General features: G+C 54.3%; 1 protein-coding gene across 1 annotated transcript in view; it reads right to left on the reverse strand.

Annotated features, from left to right (window-relative positions):
* The window catches only part of MROH2A (maestro heat like repeat family member 2A), a 45255-nt gene that overhangs the window by 14525 nt on the left and 8910 nt on the right, over positions 1–21820 (reverse strand). Inside the window, exons 6-24 of the mRNA XM_069465800.1 lie at positions 20360–20458; positions 19481–19632; positions 18769–18912; positions 17662–17754; positions 17355–17433; positions 17118–17231; positions 14831–14907; positions 13838–13957; positions 13361–13471; positions 11664–11811; positions 10523–10563; positions 9839–9980; positions 9499–9551; positions 8993–9100; positions 5314–5433; positions 5024–5146; positions 3593–3745; positions 2548–2670; positions 1539–1618 (exon numbers count right to left, since the gene is read on the reverse strand). Coding sequence (XP_069321901.1) covers positions 1539–1618; positions 2548–2670; positions 3593–3745; positions 5024–5146; positions 5314–5433; positions 8993–9100; positions 9499–9551; positions 9839–9980; positions 10523–10563; positions 11664–11811; positions 13361–13471; positions 13838–13957; positions 14831–14907; positions 17118–17231; positions 17355–17433; positions 17662–17754; positions 18769–18912; positions 19481–19632; positions 20360–20458 — 2080 coding nt within the window. The remainder of the gene's footprint in view (positions 1–1538; positions 1619–2547; positions 2671–3592; positions 3746–5023; positions 5147–5313; positions 5434–8992; positions 9101–9498; positions 9552–9838; positions 9981–10522; positions 10564–11663; positions 11812–13360; positions 13472–13837; positions 13958–14830; positions 14908–17117; positions 17232–17354; positions 17434–17661; positions 17755–18768; positions 18913–19480; positions 19633–20359; positions 20459–21820) is intronic.

Below are 21820 nucleotides of genomic sequence, written 5' to 3' on the forward strand. Positions count from 1 at the left end.
CCCAGGACAAGGGAGAGACCAGCTTCTCCAGTTGGGGGCTCAGGTGTGCGTCCCTTCCCAGGGCACCTGGCTTTGCGTGGCCACCAGTGTCCACTGACTGTGTCTGTGATTGAGGGGAGCCTCAGTGGCCCAGGGCCACCTCTCCTACTTGCTGTTCCCTGCTTTGAGCCCGTTAATCTCCTACTCAGAAACGTCCCATTGTTCCTCCCTGACCACAACCATGGGATCTGCCCTCCCAACCTGTTCCTGGTCCAAGGGTTTTTGAGTGTAATACTTGGACCAGCAGCACCACCTTGGAGCTTATTACAAACAGACAATCTATGGCCCCACCCCAGACCTACTGAGTCAGAAACTCTGGGGGTGGATGCCAGGCATTTGGGTTTCAACAAACCCTCCCGGGGTGGTAGCTGGCTGATCCGCACGTGCTGCGCATTCTCCTGCTATCACTTCATTACTAGTTCTCAAGCGTGATGGGTATCAGAACCCATCTGGCATGGGACCTGGGTATCAGAACTGTTAAAAGTTCCCCATTGGTTCTGTTGTGCCCCAGAGCTAAGAGCTGCCATCTACTTTACTTTAAACTTCTGCTCCCCAAAGGTGTGTTGTACTTCTCCATGCTGGGAGAAGGTGTGTTGTACTTCTCCAGTCATTCTGTTTAAGCCCAGGTCAAAAGTCAAAGGCCAAGTCCTGCACCGAACCCTTTGACAGCCCTTGTTGCATAGACTGAGTGGCATTTTATTAGCAGCCCCCTTTTTCTGGTCTTAGATTTTTGGGGGGGTTCACCTGCAAATGCATTCCTCTTAGCTTGATTATAATACTGTTTGTATGTGTTTGTCTTCTCTCTAAGTCCCTAAAAGGCTGGCACTAGTATGTATCTCTCATGTATTTCTGTGTCCCCTCAGTACCCAGCATTAACTGAACACGTGCTCACTTGGTATTTGTGAAATGTATTTAAAATCTGCCTGTTTGCTGCAGCTTAAAGCAACAGATGATTCTGTTACAAGCCTAAGTTACAGGTGAAGTATTCCTGGAGATGACCCAACCTCTTCAAATACTAACTTTATAAATCCATAAAGTCTTCCTCCTTCCCCCTCCCCACCAATGGGTCGACAACTCCAGGGAGGTCAGCCTCGAGCATTAGGTCACTTTGCAGAAATCATGTCAATAAATAGTTGACTGAGCCCATTGACTGACCGAGTCCAGTTCATCCTGAAGGTCCCTGTGACCATCTTCTGTGTCACCACTGTGATTTCTTGCTCAAAACATCCCCTAATCAACCAAAGAACAGCCCACCCACCTGCCATTCACCTCCCAATCCAAAGAGGAGCTCCCAACTTGCAAACCTGCTGAGAGTTACGGAGAGGAGCTGGCGGGGACAGACCCCCACCTTCTAGGCGGGCCACGGCCCCAGTGAGTTGCTGCTGAGATCCCTGCTACAGAGGTGGGGTGGGGCAAGGGAGGTATAGCCCTTGAAGGGGCACCGAGGGATGGGCTCGGACTTTGCCCCATCCCTGGGCACGGGCAGGGGCCTGGCTCACCTCAGGTGCGAGAGGGCGTCCATCGCCATGGTCCGCACGGGAGAAACCAGGTTGTCAGTCGGCTCTGCCCTGATGACCGCCTGCCCAGCACAAGCAGGATAGTGAGCCGCCGGCACCCAGAGGTCGGGCAAGGTGAGGAGCCCTGGCCTTCGGCTGACAGTGACGTGAAGGTGGCAGCACTCCCCAGGGTTAGTGTAGGAAGACCCGATGCTCCCCAAAGTGCTCGAACATCCCATACCTCTTCCATTCCTTTTAGGATCACCTGGCTTTTGGCATCTCAGGGGAGGCGGCAAAGTGGGAGTGGGGCCCTAGACTTCCCCTGCCTGAGCGCAAGTGCCAGCCTCTGCAGAGCGAGACCTGGTGACCAACTTCACAGGCTGGGCCAGCCTGGCCCAGAGCTCCTGGCCCAGCGCGGGAGCCACAGCAACGCCCATTTTGTTTCTGGAGCCTCCTGTCCACCCCATCTCGCTTCCCGCTGAGCAGTTTCCAGGGGCCAGGGCGGTGGCAGGGACATGGGGTGGGGAGGTCTGGGGAAGAAGGACATTGGCTGTCCCACAAGCTCCATCAGCCTTTGCACAGTTGACATGTTCTACATCTTATCAAAGTTCTGGGTGAATGTCACTGTAAGTCCTGCTTCCAGCAGATCCCTGCCCCTAAGTCCCTCCCATGGAGAGACACTGAGGCCACAGCTGGGCCAGCCCCGTGGGTTTCTGTCTACCAGTCCCCAAACCAGCCACCTCTGGGCACTACAGGGCCCAAGACAGCCAGGTCTTCTGCCCCGGTTTCTAAACCGTTGCCTGGCTTTGCAACCTTATCAGATACAAAAATCGTTCCCAGAACTCCCACAGTTAGACAGATCGAAGCAGAACTGAGACAGGGAGGGCTTCAGAGACCTCCGCAGACAGCTTGTCCTTCAGACGCCCTCAGGAAAACCTCTGACCGGGGGAGGCAGTCAGCAGAGTTAGACCCCAAACCATGCAGGGACGAGGAGGCCCCTCACCCGGCTCACCATTACGATGCCAGTAAGAGCCGTCTTTTGGGAGTACTGGAAGTCCTCCAGGTCCTTGATGTTGTTGACGGCGTTGGTAACCTGCACGACACTCTTCATGAAGGCCATTTTCAGGGAGACGCTCTGTGCCCAGAAGAGGGAGCGGAAGGAGGGACGTTGGTGAGTGAGCCTCTCAGGAGCCCCGGGTCCTGGCCTCCCACGCTCGTGCCGGGGGCAGCAATGCAGCTCAGGGGGCACCTCCGTGACCAGGGACACTGAGCCCGATGTGTCCCCAGAGAGGCAGGATAAGTTATCGAGATGAAATGATTTTTGCTTTTATAACATGGATGAAACTTGACGACATTATGCTAAGTGAAATTGGCCAGACACAGAAGGACAAATACTGTCTGCTTCCGCTTATAGGAGGTTCCTGGGGTGGCTCGATTCACACGACAGAAAGCAGGACGGCGGTCGCGCGGGCTTAACGGGGAGTCAGTGTTTAACGGATGCGAGTTTCGGCTTCGCAGGATGAAGAATTCTGAGGATGAATGGCGGTGGCAGCTGCACAGCAATGTGAATGCCCTTAGCGCCACTGAACTCCACACTTAAAAATGGTCATGATGGCAAATTCTGTGTTATGTATGTTTTACCACAGTTTTTAAACATAAAAATAATTTTTGCTTTATTCTCTGTGTTTTCTCCTCTTTGCCATTCCAAGGAAGTCGTCAGTCCTTTCACGTCTCATCCTTTATGAAAGGGCCTGGGTCAGGTGTCAGGAAGGCCAGAGGGAGTGGGAGAGGCTGGAAACAGGTGGGGTTCACCTTGTGGCTCCTGGGGACCCACGCTCACCCCGCCTGGCACTCGGGGAGGGACTGCCCACACCTCCCCGGCCGGACACCAAAGCACAGAGAACAGCACGTCCGGGCAACAGGCTTCCCAAATGCTGCAGAGGGTAGGACGCGGATGTCTCCTGGGTGGGGCTGGGGGTGCCCAGCAATGACGGGGGGTGACTCTCCACCATCCTGGCCCAGGGACGGCGTCCCCCCGGGCAGTAGGTGAGGGCTACCTGGCAGCTGCTGGAGTAGTGGTGGATGATCTTAGCGGTGATGGGGGTGTCCACGTGGTTGAGGAGCAGCTGGGGGTGGCAGTAGGAGGCTACGCAGCTGTACATCACCATGAGGGCACTCTTCACCGCCTCCCTCCTCCAGGGGTGGTCCTTCTGCGAGGCCGACCAGAGGGGAAGCACTGCTGGGGGACAGGCTGGGGGAGAGCTGGGGCTGCCCCAGCTGCATGTGGACGGTCTCTGTCCACCCGACCAAAGCTACCATTGAGCCAGTGGAAGGTGCTTTTACTATTTTCTGGGTGCCTAAAATGCTCATGCATTTACTCACACATTTATTCATTCATTCAACACATCTGTGTTGGTCACCTACCACACACCAGGCACTGGACACGCAGGGGTGAGCAAGACGAGCCAAGGCCCAGCCCCTGGGAGGCTTCCACCAGGCAATAGCTGCCAGGACCACCCTAGCCGTGGGCAGGAGGTTCACGTGGACACCCCCAGACAGAGGCAGCTTGCACACCCCATGCCTTTGCCTGCCGGGCACTGCTCCGGGCCAGGCACTCTCGAGGCTGGGGATCCAGTGGAAACCGACAGCCTCAGCCCTGCCTCCCGGCACGCACACCCTCTGAACGAGCACCCAGCGGGAGGTGCTGGAGCCCACCAAACCCACCATGGACAGGGCACAGGGACGCCCATGCCCTGACAGGCCACAAGTAGGAATCCGAGGCTCAGGTCCTGCTTTGCAGAGACCCTGGGGCAGAAGCCTGACACCCTCTAGGACACTCTCATTCTCTCCATCCAAATGACAGATCCCAGGAAAAGGGCCCGAGGGCAAGGGCAAGGGCAAAGCCTGAGACATGGGCCACTCGGGACGGTTTCCCAGTGGGGGCTCAGCCAGCCTGTGGGACACCCCCTGGAGCTGGCAGGGGCAGCCTCCAGATGCTGGGGCCATAGGCTGGGTGCAATGCTGGCCTCACCACCGAGCAGCCGCCTGCCCCTGGGCAAGCCTCGGTGTTCTCACCCGTACAACGGGGGGCCACAGCCCGTGGACTCACTGAGGCAGAGCTCTCCATGAGGAAGGCCCCCACGGAGGTCTACCTGAACAGCTTCTTCAGATCCTGGGGGTCTGGGCGGGGCCTGGGACTCTGCATGTCCCACCCGCACCCACGGAGCCCCCACTGTGGGTCTGAGGACCCCCCCAAGGGGCGAGACCCCTTGACGGAGTCTGGTTGATCCTGGGAAGGCCCACCCTGTAATCTCAGATGATCCAGAAGCAGAAGCTCTGTTGGAGGAAAGCCTCGGGGGCATCGTTTTGGCAACAGGAGGCTGGAGGGGGCATTTCCTGAGATCTAGAAGGGGCCTCGGGACGGGGGCGAGGGGGGAGCACTGTGCTAGGGGCCCCAGAGGCCTAGCTGTGGAGCGAGGGCGCCGTACCCGCCAAGCACCAATCTGCCAGGACTGCTCCGACTCCTGGATCCGGTCCTCGAAGTCGTGCAGCACGTTCAGCACGGTCTTCACCTGGCCCCGGGCACACAGGCCGAAGCACAGGATCACGCCCTGCAGGGAGACCCAGCCAGCTGGGGTGAGGGCAGAGGAGGGGCCCACACACGTGTGCATGGGCACACACGCATGTACACACAGATGCATGCAGGCACATGAACCCACAGGTCACCCAAGGGTCCTGAGGGGTCTGGGGGACAGGCAGGGACTGCGGGTGCCCTCACCTCCCGGTCGAAGTCGTTGCTGTAGTCCGTCTTGTACAGCAGCTCCAGCAGCAGCACCTCCACCTTGCTGGCCTCCAGGCCTGTAGCCAAGGTGAAGCCCAAGGCCCGGTACAGAAAACCCTGGAGAGACAGGAGGGAGAAAGGCGCTCAGGCCTCCTCAAGCCCACCCTCCAGGGGGCGCTGTCGCGCACAGTTTGCAACATTCCATAAGATTAATGTGCACATATCTGTGCATTTTGTATATTCTTTAAAATAAAGGTTCAGGTTAGTCTGGGGGCTTGGACTGTATAAGGGCAGGCATGTTGCACATGGTAACACTGGAGGCCAAACTCTTTTTCTGTAAAAGCTGAATCAACGTACACTCCCGCCCACAGATCTAAGAGCACCAATTTTCCCACGAACTCCCTGACATAGGTTATGCTCAGTAAGAGGCGGAACATTCTCGTTTTGATGCGTTTGGTTATTAATCATGTCGATCATCTTTCCATATTCTCATGATCCATTTTATATAGTTCTTTGAATTTCTGGCAACATTCTTTTTCTCATTTTTTTGGTGAATTTTTTCTACTTTTTTATTTGTGATAATTTTGTTTGTATATTTGGAAGCATAACGAGAGCAATTGTGTATTATCTCATTTAATCCTCACAACAACTCTATATGGTAAATGGTACTACTGCATTTAGAGATGAGAAAACAAGCAGGAAATGGTAGGACCACACAGAAAATTTAATAGTCATAGTTTATCTCTTTTCCTTTGTCTTTCTTGGCTTTTTCCTAATACATACAAAAATATCCATCAATATATTCTTCTCACCCATCCATGGTTTTGTCTTCTTTTGTGCACTTAAATCTTTGATCTACTCTGGAAGAACAAATCCTTCCTTGATGTGCTTTTTTTTTTTGATATCTTCTTATTTTCTTTCCTTTTTCCATTTCAGTGAACTTAGAAATAATCTTGTCAAATTCTCAAATTTCCATAAACACTCCTTTAAGGGACTTGACTGGGAATAAATTGTATTGTAGATTAATTTGAGAAAAATGGGAACTTTTAGCAGATTATGATTTTCTATTCAAGAACAAGAGACTGTTTCCATATTTTCAGGTTTTCTTTTTGTTTCCCTACCCAACCCCCTCATAATTTTGTGCTCCTCACATTGGTTCCACGTACTTCATATATTTAATATTTTATTTGCTTATATATGTTCCACTGTGTTGTTACTTTGAGTGGGATCTTTTATATTTTACATATTGTGTTATTTGTATATAAGACAGATAATGATTTTTGCATATTACTTTTGAGAAAGGACTGGCTCTATCTACCAGGGGTTTTGAGTCAGCAACCCCCTTCCCCCTGCCCCCCGAGGGAGAGGTGAAGAGGGGAGAGTCCTGAGGAGGTTCCTTAAGCCGCTGCGTCTAATTGTGCCTTTTTAAGTTATCTGGGACAACAAAATCCTTTTTAAAATTTACTTATTTTTTATCTTAAGCTAGATGAGTTATTACATATGGTTTAAATGTATGCACTTGCTTATTAAATACTACATACAACTTCCTTTCAAATGGGCCTTAACATCTGATTAAGACCTTACACCTACAAATGTACAGTGTTTAGCTAATAGAAGATATCGGTAAGATATTCTTTGCTATTTATTATTTTACATACTAAACTATGAAGGGTATATATTTGAATGAATTCAATTTTTAGTTGACACTTGTAAAAATGTTTTTTAAAACATCTTTATGGAGTTATAACTCACATATCATAAATTCACCCACCCATTTCAAGTGTACACATTCAATGGTATATTTGGAGCTGTGCAACCTTCATCACAGCCTAAGTTGGAAAAATTTTTATCGCCCCAGAAAGAAACTCCACACCCATCTGCAGCCACTCCACATTCCCCCCAGTTGTCCACACCTGCCAACCACTAATCTACTTTCTGTCTCTCTGGATTTGCCTATTCAGGACACATTTCATATAAATATTATTAGAATCATATATGGGATCCCTTGTGTTTCTTTACATCTGGTTTCTTTCAGTTCCATATAACATTTTCAAGCTTCATCCAAGTTATAGCATCTATTAGCACTTTATTCCTTTTTTGTAGCTGAGTAATACTCTGTTTTATGTCTATACTATACTTGTTTATCCATTCACACATCTGTGGACATTTGGGTTGTTTCCACTTTTTGGCTATTATGAATAATGCTGCTATGAACATTTATGCACAAGTTTTCATGTGGACATAGGCTTTCATATGTCCTTGGCATGTACAACTAGGAGTAGAATTGCTGTCAATTATACATTTAACATTTTGAAGAAACGCCAAATTTTCCAAAGCAGCAGCACCATTTTAGATTCCCGCCAGCAATATATGCGGGTTTTAATTTCTCTATATCCTTCCCAACACTTGTTAGCATCTATCTTTTTGATTATTGTCGTCCTAGTGGGCATAAAGTGGGATCTCATTATGGTTTTTATTTTCATTTCCCTAATGGTAATGACCTTAAACATTTTTTCATGTACTTACTTGCCATTTGTGTCTCTGGAGAAATATCTATTTACAGACTTTGTCCATTTTTTAATTGGCTTGTCATTTTGTGTTAATGAGTTGTAAGATACATAGCTATATTGATAATCCCTTATCAGATATATGATTTGCAAATATTTTCTCCCATCCTGTGGGTTGTCTTTTCACTTTCTTGATGGTATTATTTTCAGCACAACAGGCCTTCATTTTTACGATGTTCAATTTATCTGTTTTTCTTTTGTCATTTGTGCTTTTTGGTATCATATCTAAGAAGGTTTCATTTAACCCAAGGTCATGAAGATTCACACCTATGTTTTCTTCTTGGGGTTTTATAGCTTTAGCTCTTATATTTAGGTTTATGACTCCTTTTGGTTTAATTTTTGTGTATGATGTGAAGGAGTCCACTTTCATACTTTCACATGTGGATATCCAGCTATCCAGGCACCGTTTGTGGAAAAGACCTTTCTTTCCCCCATTGAGCTGTCTTGGCACTCTTGTTGAGAATCAATTGACCATAAAACTGGGGGTTTATTTCTAGATTGTCAATTCTAGTCCATCAGTCTGTATGTCTATCCTTATGCCAGTACCACCCTGTCTTGTTTCTGCAGTTATGTAAGAAATCTTGAAATTAAGAAGTTTGAATCCTTCAACTTTGTTTTCTTTAATCATAATGGTGTTGGCTATTCTGGGGCCCTGGCATTTTAGGATCAACTTGTCAATCTCTGCAACAACAATAAAAAAAGATCCGACTGCAATTATGATAGGGATCATGCTGTAACTGAAGATAAATTTGGGAGCTACCACCATTCCTACTAGACTGCCCTTCAGTCCATGAACATGGGATGCTTTTCATTTATTGAGACCTCCTCTGAATTCATTCAACAATGTTTTATAGTCTTGTAAAAAAAAACCGTTTTACAGAAAAACACATACGTGATCAAGAACCAGAATCTGGAGGATAAACAAGACAAAAAGCCAAACCAAAGCTAAACTGAAAACTAAAAACCACTGGTCTAGGTCACCCGCCACTCCTCCCAGAGCTCTGTAAGTAGCCACAGGTCCAGCTGGCCTCACACACGCAGGACCCTCTGCCCTCCACCCTCCTTGGCGTCTCCCCCGCCCAGACTGCCCTGGCCCTGTGAGCATGAACCTTTTCCAGAGAGGGGCTGTCAAAGCTTGAGATCTGGTTGTTCAGCTCTTTGCTCAGGCGCAGGCTCCAGCTGGACCCCCGGGTCTTCTTGAGGGAGTGTCTCAGAAACTGGGGAGGAAGAAGACATTGCTGCATGGGGGACAAGGCTCTAGGAAAGCTGCGTGACCTTGAGTAGGGACTTGTCCTCTCTGGCCTCCCCTTCCCACATCTCTAGCTCACATGGTCCATAGATCCCTGATCCAGTGCTAGTGAGGCTGGGGAAAGGCTGCGGCTCGTGGGGCTGGCAGGAGGGCGTCACCCCCACTGCTTTCCTGGCTGCCCAGCATGGAAGGCTCTCTCAGCTCTCCCCTGCTGACAGACACAGCTGCGTCTTTGTACTCCCAAGTCTCTGACAGAGAACATGTCCTTCGGGGGGGGGACTCCTCAACTCCTCACAGGCCAAGCCCACCCAATGCCCTGCCACCCGCTACCCGTCTCTCTCCTCCATGCAGACCGGTCCCCCTTACCTGAATCAGCTTGTCCTCCCAGGCCTTCTGATTCCAGGTGAACTCGGTGTGCTCTGCAGGAACATACGCAGGCTCACACCTGCTACTTTCTGCTGCACCCGTGCTCCGGGTCAGCCTCCTTAGCCTGGCAGCCACAGCCCCCCAAGGATGAGCCCACCGCACATTGCACTGCCCACCCCCCCCCCCACCTTCCAAGCTGCTCGGCCAATTCTCAGAGCCAAAGTAGGCTGTGTGGGTCCAGCCTGAGCCTCGGCTCTTGTCGTTCCAGCCACGAGATTAGGACCCCAGCACATGCATGGAGTGGAGGGTTGGCTCGGGGAGGGCGCCCCAGGTACCTCACCTTCCAGGTACTGGACCAGCAGCGGGATCTCCTGCTCCCACATGTCGGCCATGGTGGGCGCGATGCTCTGGCTCAGGGTCCGCAGGAGGTTCAGCATGGCTATCCCACGGCCCTCCCCCTTGTAGGGCGATGACATCAGCACCTGCAGGGCACCAGGGCTCAGTGGGGCTCACTGTGCTCATTTGCAAAGAGAGGAGCTGGACAAGACGTGTGGCTTTTAAACAGAGCTCGGGGCTTTCCAGGGACAGAGGGAGCCCTGCAGAGGACGCTGCAGGAAGGAGAGGGGGCGAGGGGCCCAGCCGGGGCTCCGTCCCTACCCCACGCCTCAGTGGAGCATGGATTAGTGTCCACAGTTACCATGAAGAGACAGACTCGTGGCCCCAGGACTGAGCCCACCCCAGGGGTGGGCGAGCCCAGCGCCCCAGTGTCCCAGGGACGCTATGGGCGGAGCAATCTGGGAGCAGGTCCAGGCTGGGTCCTGGCAGTTCCCAGCACACTGCCCCTGCCTCATCTACCCAAGAGGGACGACAGGGATGCAGACTGCTCTGTCCTGCCAAGTGTCCGGCTCCCTTGTTGCCCCCTGGGTCCTTCCTACCCCTGGGGCTCGGGAATTAGGAGGTCAAGGTAGAGGTGCCACAGGGCACGGCCTGGCCAGGCAGGGCACGGTGCGGGTCAGCCACTCACCAGAAGGCGGGCCAGCAGCTTCTGCGGCGCAGGCAGGTCCACTGAGGGAGAAGGAGGTGGCGCCCAGCTGAGGCCGCAGCCTATGATGGACATGCCCCGTCCCCCCAGCCCCCAAACGGGAATTTGCCCTAGAAGGTGCTTCCCTAAGACGGAGAATGTGGTGGCACAGGGGATTTTTCTATAAGGAACATGATTGATTTATCCTGGGAAGAGGGGAGAATTGTGCTAATTGGCTGAGGTTTAGAAGATTCTGTTTTCCAGCCATGCCCATTTTGTAGTGGACACCAGGACATGCCGTGACAATGTTTTGTCTACTGCTGTGAACCTTGGCTTCTGCTGAGCCAACAGTAGACACTCTGCCCACCCCTCCTGTCTCTCACTACAGGCCTTGGGAGCCAGCGAGTCCGTGACAAGCAAACTGGCAGTGCTTGGTCGGATGGGCAGGGGGCAGGGGGCACAGACCTGCTGAGAAGCTAAATGTGGGGCCCCAAGAGGGCACTCAGCCCCGGGGGTGAGGGTGAGCAGGGCACAAGGAAGGCCTCAGGCTGTCACCTGGCTGGCTTGTTCAGATCAAACTCAGACAGCAGGCTGTGCCTTTTGCCATCCTTGGATCCTAAAGGCCTCCCTGAATCACTTCCACGCCAGCCACGCCCATCCCTGCGAAGCCCTGACCGAGAGGTCGGGGCTGGGGGGGACTGCAGTGAATGTGGAAGAGGGCACAGTTGCTTCTCTGAGAGCCTGGTGTTGACGGTGCCCACTCCAGGTGGACCCTGGTGGGGGTGGTCTGCAAGGACTGGGATGGGACAGCTATAGCTCCTCCAGCTGGCTCAGAGAGGCAGCGCAGAGCAGAGGCCCAGCAGGGTCACACCTGGAGAGGATGGACCAGGAGCTCCCCAGGGGGGGGTCTGGGCTGGGGTGTCGGAGGGACAGGGACATGAAGAGTGGCTACCAGGGGGGAGTTTGCATGATTCTACCACCTCCTTAGACATGACAAGGGTAAGCATTAGGTTTAACCTGGCTACTGGGACTCCGGATGCTTCCAGGAGGGGAGTGGGGTTTGGGGAGTGGACGGGTGAGCACTCTGACATGAGGAGCCCACCCACCACCCAGCACCACTGGCTGGCCCAGGGATGCTGCCCACCATGCCTGCTCTTGCCCGCCGCGGTGGCCTCCGCATCGTCGCTGTGCAGCTGGCGTTCCGCCAGATTGGTGAGGCTGACACAGATGGGGGTCAAGGCGTCCATGTAGTCTGTCTCCATGATGTAGCACAGGAGCCTCACCCAGAACTCCTGGGGTGCAGGAAGGAGAGAGCACCCAGGATTAGCCAGGGCGTCCCGGCCATCTAAGGAGAGTATCAGGCTGCACCCAGAGGGTCAGCCCAGCCCACTTCCTCAGAGCTGTCCCCTGACCACTGGCAGCCTCAGCCCTGAACTGCTCCACCGCCAGCCCCCATCTCCGCCAGGGGCATCTACGTGCCCCACCCCGAGATGTGGCAACAGAGCCGGACCGCCGGGCCTGGCATGCGCTCTGCCCAATCCCCGCCCTGCCAGCCTTGCACCAACCCCTCACCCACTCCATCCTCTTCCTCAGGGCCCTCCCTTTGGTCCCAAGTCCTCTGCAGGTTCACAGTGGGCAGATGGCCCCTCTGGGCCTGCCAGGTGTGATGGTCAGTTTTACCTGTCACCTTGGCTAGGGGAGAGCACCCGGCATTCAGTCAAACACTAGCCTAGGAATGGCTGTGAAGGTACCACGTAGACGTGATCAAAGCCCACAGACCATAAGGAGATTATCCTCAGCAACATGGGTGGGTCTCATCTGGTCAAAGGGCCTTAAGAGCCTTCAACACCCCTAGCTAATCATGGGTCCCCTGCGCCCCTGGGAGTTTAGGGTGAGGCTCTTGTGCTACCAACTAACAAGTGCAGTGGCTTGACCTGTTTGAGCCGCCAGGACTAGACTGTTCCAGCTCCTAGGCTCCCCAGAGAGGCAGCGCGGGGAATGGGAGAGGGCGTTTTAACCTGGCTCTGCTCTTCACCGGCTGTGAGGCCTCGAGCAAGTGGATGAGTCCCTCTGGGCCTTAGTTTCTTCATCCACAACATCAGGGCAGTAGGATAGGAGAGCCTGCCCCACAGGGCTGTTGGGATGACTAAACGAGATTGGCAGGCTGCACACCTGCACGGCGCCTGCTCTGTGGAGGTGCTGCATAGGCCACAGCTACGACGACTATTCTTGTTATTTCTGCAATCAGACCAAGCTGCCATGGATGGGGAGCAGCCAGCCTATGGCCTCACCAGTGGATAATCATTCCCTCCTCGATGTTCTTACAGTGCGTTTTTCCTATCTTATTGCTGTCACGTTTTATTGCAGTTAAAAGTTGATTTGTTTCTCCTACAGCCTGCGAACTCCTGGCGGTTGTGCTGAGCCCTCCTAAGCGCACACCCTCATGTCGTTCACGTGGTAGGAACTCGGTGAATGTTTACAGAAGTAGACCACGAACATCACTCCTTTACACACACACACACAGCTGCCTGAACTAAAAGGGCTTTAAAAGCCATGGACATATCTCAGGCAAAGAGTCAGATAGTATATATTGAGATCCCTGTTTGCTGGGCGCTGCCCCAGCTTCAGGGGCACAGAGATGAAGAGAGAGTTCCCATCAAGGACCTGGCTCTGGCACTGGGTGTCAATTCTGCCAGGCAATTGGGAGAGGAAGGCCCCCAGGCCCCCAGGCCATGGAATGGAGGAAGCCAGGGTGCGGGATTCTGGCGTGCTTGGCTCCCCTGCAGCAGCCTGCAGACAGGATCCCGCACCCCAGTGCGGCCGGTGGGACGGGCCACTCACATTGGTCATCCCACTGACAGAAGAGGTTAAGATCTTCACGGTGTCCATGGTGACTTTGTGGACCATCTTCTCCTCCAAGTCCCTCTGACATAAGCTGTCCCGGCGGTTTGTCTGGAAGACAGGACCGCGGGCTCCCGCTCAGGCTGACAGGGGCTTGCCGTGGTCACGGGCGTGGTCTCCTCTCTCCCCCACGGGCGGCTCCCTGCCCAGATGCCGGGGCTGCAGGATGCCCAGCACTGTGCGCGTGTCTCTTGCCCATGGGACCGCACACGTCCTTACCCACAGACTCCCCGTGTGTGTGTGTGTGCGTGTGTGTATGTGTGAGTGTGTGTGTGTATGTGTGTGTGTGTATACTTACGCCGGGAACAGACACGCAGCCTCACACTCAGGGGCGCTGAGCGGCCGGCTTCCCTCAGCACTTTGGAAACCACTCCCAAAGGCTGGCTGCTCGGCAGCCTGCATGTCGGGGCCACTCACCAGTTTGTAGGTGGATATGGTCAGCTGCACGGACACGTACTTCAGGCCCCAGCCTTTGACCCTCTCCTGGTAGCCAGACAGAGCCAACTGGCCAATGATGCGGAGAATAGCTATCCTCACCTGAGGGGACAGGGCAAGTGGACGTGTCAGGGGTGGGGTGGGCGCTAGGGCAGGGGCTCAGCACCCGACACCCAGTCCTGTGACCTGAGACAGCTGGGAACAGGGGGTGCTCTGGGCTAGAAGGGGCCTCAGGGGCCACCCAGCGACTGCCGACTCTGTCCAACACCCCCAGCCTCACCCAGGAGCCTCCTCTGACCCTTGTGGAGACACGGGGCGCCCTCTCTCCCTTCTTATGTAGGCTGCCCCCTCTCAGCAGCCCTGGCGGGGAGACCCTGGGCTCCCTGCGGCTCCTGTGGGGAGACTCTATGTGGTTGAGATGCGGCCTCAGGTTCAGAAGGCAGCTCTGCCGAATCTCCAGCCCCATCCCCCACTCCCTCCTCCACGCTCCTCGGAGCCCAGTGCAGACCTTTCCTACCCTGGACCTCCCCTCCCTGGCCTGCGGCCAGAACCAGAGCCACGCTCTGAGCTGGCTGTGGCCGCCAGGGAGCCTGGGACTGTGGTTTTTCAGCCTTTTTGCGAGGAAAAGAGGCTGTACCCCTCATTTGCTTTTTTCACATGCAACAAAGACCTTACGAAACCCCTAAGCAGCCCGGTGGCTCTAGCCAAAGCTGGGTTTGCTCAGCCTCTCCTCTGCCCAAGACAGTGCCCGACACACAGCTTGAAAAGCCCAGCTCCGTGGTGAGAGGGAGGATCTGGAGAGCAGAGCCTCAGCCCCAGGCAGGACAACGGGACGGGAAGCTGGGGTTTCCACCAAAGGCCACCAAAATGCAGCTCCACAGAGCAGGACGGGTGGCCACGGCCACCCTCCCAGACTTCCCAGTGCTCCCCAGCAGCGGGGCCCAAGCGCCCCCTCCCCAGGTCTCTGCCCTTCACCTTGGACCGGGTGTCAGAGAGGGTGTTCTTGACCACCCGGACGGCCATGTAGATGGTCCTGATGTTCATCCTGGGCTCTGGAACAGGAAAGCCGGCCTGGAGGGCTGCGGCCCAGGGGACAGCAGCTCCCTCGTCCTGTTATGGCCCTGCGTTCAGCTCAGAGGCACTTCCTTAGACGCCCCCTCACCAAGCTCTTCCAGACCCCTCCCTCCCCTCTGGCCCAGGGTGGGGTGCTGTTTTCCGCCTCTGTCCACTTGGCCACTGCTTTGCTGTGGACGCTCCCTGAGGGCAGGGTCTCCGCCTAAGAGCTTGTTAGTGCCTTGCAGCTGGGAACACAGCTCTGGGCACTCGGGGGCTGAGCGCACGGCTGTGAAGAGCGTGGGTCCTGGTGCCAGGCTGCCTGGGTTCAAATCCTGGCTCCACCACACCCCAGCTGCGCGACTTCAGGTGAATTACTTAATGGCCCGTGCCTCAGTTTCCTTACCTGTAAGATGTGGGTAATAACAGTGCTTCCCTCGCAGAGCTGCTGTGAGCAGTGAATGAGTTAACACAGCACCCAGCCCCCTAAGGGCTGGCTGAGCATTTGCTAATGGTACAACTGATTAAAGCAGCACAGGTGATTAAAGGAGGAGGGCTAAGGGAGGTGAGACAGCGCCCTGAGAAGGTTCTGGAGAGGTCTGGTGTGTTTGGAGGTAGAGTTAGACATGCAAATTGATACTGTGCTCAAGGCTAGGTGTTACTAAGTCAAGTTACTAAGTTCCTGAGATGGCAGGTGATCCCGCACTAAGGGAAGATGGTACAACTTAGGGTTTTTATCTCCAAGATGGAAACCTTATTTCTGATTATAAAAAATGGTATATGTTCATTGCAAAATTGGAATAAAAATAACCATTCTTCATAGGTTAGGTATGTCCTTCTAAACCTGTTCATGCATAAACAAACATTTCTTTTGCATAATTGAGGTTATAAATACTATAAATACTGCCACCCCACACTGTACGGTTACACTTAATATATAGAAGGCAGCTTTTCCACAGAAAAGGGTAGGTTGATTACCTGTTGTTTGTTTGTTTTTGAGTCGGAATCTCACTCTGTCACCCAGGCCACAGTACAGTAGTGCGATCATAGCTCACTGTATCCTCTAGCTCCTGGGCTCAAGTGATCCCCCTACTTCAGTCCCCTGAGTAGCTGGAACTACAGGCACGTGCCACCAGCCCCACCTAATGTTTCTTATTTTTTGTAGAGACAGAGTCTCACTCTGTTGCCCAGGCTGGTCTCAAACTCCTGACCTCAAGCGATTCTCCCACCGTGGCCTCCCAAAGTACTGGGATTACAGGCATGAGCTACTGCACCTGGCCAATTACACTCTTTTTAATGGCTACGTAATATTCCATGGTGCAGACTTATTATTTATTCTATTATACAAATTCCCTATAGAAAAATACTTAGGCTTTTTTCCAATGTTTTGCTTTTAGAACAACGTTATAATGAACATCTTTGTCCAATTAATTACCTTTGGGCAATTATTTCCTTCAGACAGTTGACAAAAAGTTCAATTGTGGATCCCAAAACTGGTCCCTATCCAATTGAGCACCCAGAATTGTTTATGGATTTACATCTCTGTCAATGAAGTATAAGAGGTCGATTTCTTGTTACCAGGGACCGGAGATGAGCAAAGTGTAGCCTGCAGGCTTAATCCAGCCCAGCGCCTGTTTTTGCAAATAAAGTTTTCCTGGAACACAGCCATGCTCAGCAGTCTACAGCTGCTTTTGCTTAACAACAGCAGAGTGGAGTAATTGTCATAGAGACTATATGGGGCCTGCAAAGCCAAAAATACTTTCACTAACTGTCCTTTTACAGAAAAATGGCCAGGTCAACTACAGCCATTATCTTTATCATCTATGTTCATCAGATAATTTTAAAAATTTTAATTGTTACTTAAATTTGCATTTCTTTAAAAGAGAGGTTTAATGTCAGCGGAAGGTCCTTTATATACAGTTGCCCAGATTGTGCACTGCACAAAGGCAATTGGCTTTAGGGCCGAGTGGGAGCTGCCCCCCTCTTCTAACCATTATGTACCTTCGGGGCTACATGCTGTCAACAGGGGGCTGTGGTGGGGAGGATGGGCCACAATGTTGATGAGGTGAAAGGTTAGGAAATATGAAGTGACCAAGAACCGTGGCTCCCCAGGCCCACCCAGGAATGTCTATAAAAGGGGAAGTAGCAGATGCCCAGACATGGGTGAAACCAGCCCCCCTAAGACCCGCTGCCTTCCTGCCTTGCTCACCATCTGCACTCACCACGGCCCTAATCAGGGCCAGAGTCCCCACGCGGATGGCCTCCTTACTCATCTCCATCTGGCTGAAGAAGAACTTCATCAGCTCCCTGGGGTAGGAGCGAGCTGCAGGGTGGAAGGACGGCTTTGGTCATGCCCACTGGGCCCACAGCAGGCCCAGCACTCAGAGGGGCAGGGGCTCCCCGCAGACCTGGGGGAGGCAGGGATCGCCCCTGCGAGGAGCCTCACCGAGGGCTATGAAGCAGCGCACGATCTCCGCCAGGTTCTGGTTGCTGTACTGATGCTGGCTCGGGACCTTGGTGCACACCTGGGGAGGGGCGTCCAGGGCGGTGGGGGAGACCACAGGGCACAGGTGCAGGGGCAGCCCAGCCTCACCATGCCCAGGGCCGCGTGGGAACCACAGCCTTGCTCCCCAGTGGGACAGAGGCACAGGAGTGAGTCGAGTTGGGGACCACGCGACCTCCTGCAGCCCACTTCCACTCCATGCTGATCCACCCTGAGAATGCCCACGCCCAGCTGAGCTTGCCGGCCTCACCTGCACGTGCAGCTCCGTGAAAATGGTATGTAGCTGCATTTGGGGCACAGGGGTGTTGGTGGTGACCGACATTTCCAGGATCTGCCTCAAGACCTGCAAGGGATGGGCAAATGGTGGCAGGTGACCTTCTACCAACCCAGGGTCAAACTCTACACCCTTGCTACTTAGTGTGCCCCTTGACCCTAGCCCAGACCTGCCGAATCCAAGCCTGCATTTCACCCAGGCCCAGGTGATTGCAATGCACAGTAAGGCCCAGTGCCGTGCTGGGTCATGAGCGTGTGTGGCATTCAAGGCCTTCTTCACCTTTCCCTCCTATTCGCTTGGAGGTGAATCCAATTCTTTATCCAGAATTATCTACAGATGACTCCTAAATCAGTTACATTCATCTCCCCGCGTTGCTTTTATAGCTGAGGACTAAGCCCCGTTTGCAAGCAAGTGACCCCATTACAAAGTGCATCAGGCCCAGCACGCACAAGTCAAAGGCTGTCGGGGGTTGAATGGTGTCCTCCCAGAGTCCATGTCCACCCGGAACCTGAGACTGTGACCTTGTTGGGAAATAAAGTCTTTGCAAATGTAATTAGTTAAGGATCTTGAGGTGAAGTCATGCTGGATGTAGGGTGGGTGCCTTTGTAAGAAAAGAAGACGCAGAGAGACAGAGAGGAGGAGGCCACATGACAATGGGGGACGAGACTGGAGTGATGTCGCCACTATCACAGCAGGGGCCACCAGAAGCTGGGAGAGGCAAGGACACTTTCTTTAGCACCTTTGGAAGGAACTGACACCCTGACTGCAGACCTCTGGCCTCTAGAGCCATGAGAGGGTAAGTCTCTGTTGTCTTGAGCTTCCCACATGTGGTGCTTTGTTATGGCGACCCTAACAAAGGAACACAAGGCCACGACCTCACTGTGGCCTCCAGGGCTTTTCAGAATCTGGTCCCTGCCACCTGGAATGACAGAGCTGATCTCCCATAAACCCTACAGGTGCCTCTCAGGACACAGATGCTGGGTCTGCTGACACAATGCCAAAATATGACACCCCACCTTCCACCCAGATGACACCTGCCCCGAACACCTGGGAACCCCGAAGCCCCGGAGCCGTGGCCCTCGCCTGTGTGATGAAGAGGGCCTCCAGGCCGCCCTGGTACTCCGCCAGCAGCAGGGGGATGTAGTCGTACACCTGTTCCCGCAGGTCGTCGTTGGGCAGAAGGAGCTTCAGCATGGGCTTCAGGGACTTGATGACCCCCAGCTTCACCTGCCACAGGAAGTGGGGTCTCCAGCTCATTGTCCCAGGATCCCCCACCAAGGCCAGTGGTCTCAGCCCCATTCACAGAGTCTAAGGACACGTGACGGAAGGGACCTCAGAAGTAGCCTCAAGGCCTCATCCTGCACAGGTAGTGCGGTATGGCCTGACTGCCGGGTCGGAGTCCCACTTTACCAGCTGGGTGGCCTCGAGCAGGCACATAACCTCTCTGTGCCTCAGTTTCCTCGTGGAAACCCTTTGTAAAATAGCCCCCCATCACAGAGTTGGTGTGGAAACGGCTCCCGTAGGCAAGACGCTGGTAGGGCACCGGCACGCAACAGGTGCTCTCAGAATTAGCATCCACCCGCATCCAACGACTCCCCAGGGTCCTTTCCCAAGGCCGGCCCCGAGAAGCGAGGCTCGCGGGTCTGCGCCATCCAGCATCACAAGTCCCCAGCTCGGCCATGAATCCGGTCACCGCCCTCTGGGATCCAGGGAACGAGGCTGGACCCGGTGGCCTCTCAGCATCTGCCGGCCCGCAGGCTGCGGGGTCCAGGCCCCCTGGGAAGGCCCATCTCACCTCCGGGTTGCGCTGCCTCAGCCACAGGGTCACGAAGTAGCGATACATCGGGAACAGCTTCAGGGCAAACTGTTCCTCCGTCATCACGGGGTACACGCTGTCCTCCAGGTGCCTCAGGTAAAACTGCACCGTCTCACAGAAGGTCTCCATGGCTACCAGCCGCAGCGAGATGCAGGTGGAGCCAGAGGGGCCGGAAGGAGAACAAAACTGTCTTCACCCCCTGCTCGGGAGGGCGCTCTGGTCTCCACAGCCAGCAGCCTGCTCTCTGCCCTCCAGCCCCTCACAGCTCCCCGACTCGCACCCGCACCTCTGGGTGCGAGAGTTGGGTGCACGGGTGTGTCCGGGTCCCTCCCCTTAGAGGCCACTGGGTTAATCGCAGGGCCTGGAATATGACTGTACCCACATCCCGGAGATTCTGGCACCTTTGGCCCGCTCCTTCTCAGGCCCCGGGGTTTTTTACCCACAGAAACATGAAGTAATCAAAACCTGGGAAGGTGATCAGATTTAAATAGCATCAAAGGCCTGCCCAAGTCAAGGCCGAAATGGAGACAGTTTCCCTGGTCTCCGTCTCCTGTGAACGCCCATCGCCCATCTCTGGTCTCCTGAAACACTCAACTACACTGCAAGCTAAACAGAGTCACAGTGACAGCCTCCTCCTGCTAAGCCAGGATCTTCTAAAAGGCACCCACCATGTCTCAGCCCCCTGTTCCCTCCAGAGACCCAATCAGAAGCCACATAAAGTAGGAGACTGAGCAAACGTTTGGGAATAAATGAACAACGTGCCTCTTATTCAACAACCCCTCTGCCTCCTTCCTACCCTGCTATCCCCCTTCAGCACCCTGATCAGGCCAGACCTGCAGGCCCAAGTGGGACACGCACCACTGCAGATCACCTGGCGTATCTTGGCTTCGTTGGCGAGCCTCAGCATCGTGAATATGGTAGCCAGGGTGATGCCCATGTACGGCATGAACTCAAACACTGTGGGGTTGGAGGAGAGGTCACAGGGAGAAGGCACAGAGAACATTCCAGCTGCCCACTGCCTCCAGTCCCCGATAGTCCAGAGCCAGGGAATCCCTCTGCCCTGCCGGGCTGCAGGAAATAGCGCAGGAGACAGTAAAGCACAAAACAATCGAGTTGGAAGCAGGTGAAGGAGGGGGAAAGATGGAAAGAGAGGAGGCAGGGGAGGAAAGAGACAGGAGAGGGAAGAGGAGGCAAGAGGAGGCCAAAGGAGGGAGGGAAGGAGGGTCCCAACAGCTGCGGGGAGGGGGGTGTGGAAGTGAGCAGAGAGAAGAGGCTGGGGGTGCAGCTCGAGGTGCACGTGGGCCTCCACGGACTGGCCGCCTCCTGCAGGTGTCCCACAGGGGTTCCTGGGTGACTGCAGAAACAGGGAGGCAGCAGGTTGGAGGGGACTGCGAGCAGGCGGGAGGCGAGACGGGACAAAGAGGAATCGTAGAGAGATGGAAGAAAGAGAAGTTGGTGACAGACCCCCCTCCAACAGGAGGCAGGCCCTGCCCCCACTGACGCCGAGAGCACCCCTCCTCAGACTCCGTGATAGATCATACATGTTCACAAGAATGAAATACTCACAAAGCTTCCACTGACTCCCCCGGCTGGGGCCCTCCCTCCGGCACCATCAATCTGTCCCTCTCTCCTGGGTCTCTGGCACCTGCACCACTCAGGCCCGGACCCTCCCTCACCCCCACGGGCCCCTCTGGCTGCTGTCCCTGTTGTCCCTTTTCCTCTTTCCCATCCCAACCAGTGGCTAATACTGCGTCCTCCCGTCCTCCCCCTCTCCAGCCTCTGACCCCAGCACGCCCTGAAACCTCCACACCCCCCCACCTTCTCCAGGCTCATCTCACTGGACCCCTCGGCACAATTGGACACACCTGGCGCCTCTGCCCTCTGCGCTACTGTCCTCTGGCAGGGCCGGCGACCCTGCACCGCTCCTCCTCCTGCTGGTTATTCTCCTACGATTCCCCCCGAGCCCCTCAGTGCGGGGGCTCCTCTGCGCTGGGTCCTTGCTGCAGCTTTCACTACTTCCACTCCTTGGGTGCTAACACCTTTGAACGTCACGGCACTCTGAAGTCACCCGGACTGAAGGCCAAGCCCACACTTGCCCCCTGAACTCTGCATACACAAGTCCACTGCCCGCACCACCTGTCCACCCGCACAGCCCACAGGTGACCTGAGCTCTGTACACACAACACAAAATACAGGAGCCCCCAAACTCTCTTCCAGTGTTTCCCATTGTCCAGAAATGAGCCACCGCATGCCCAGATGCTTGGCGCCTCCACTCCTTCACCTGCCCTCACAGTTCCCCAGCAGGTGTCACCCACGGCC

This window comes from Eulemur rufifrons, chromosome 1 (genome assembly GCF_041146395.1).
Source record: "Eulemur rufifrons isolate Redbay chromosome 1, OSU_ERuf_1, whole genome shotgun sequence".
Lineage (NCBI taxonomy): Eukaryota > Metazoa > Chordata > Mammalia > Primates > Lemuridae > Eulemur > Eulemur rufifrons.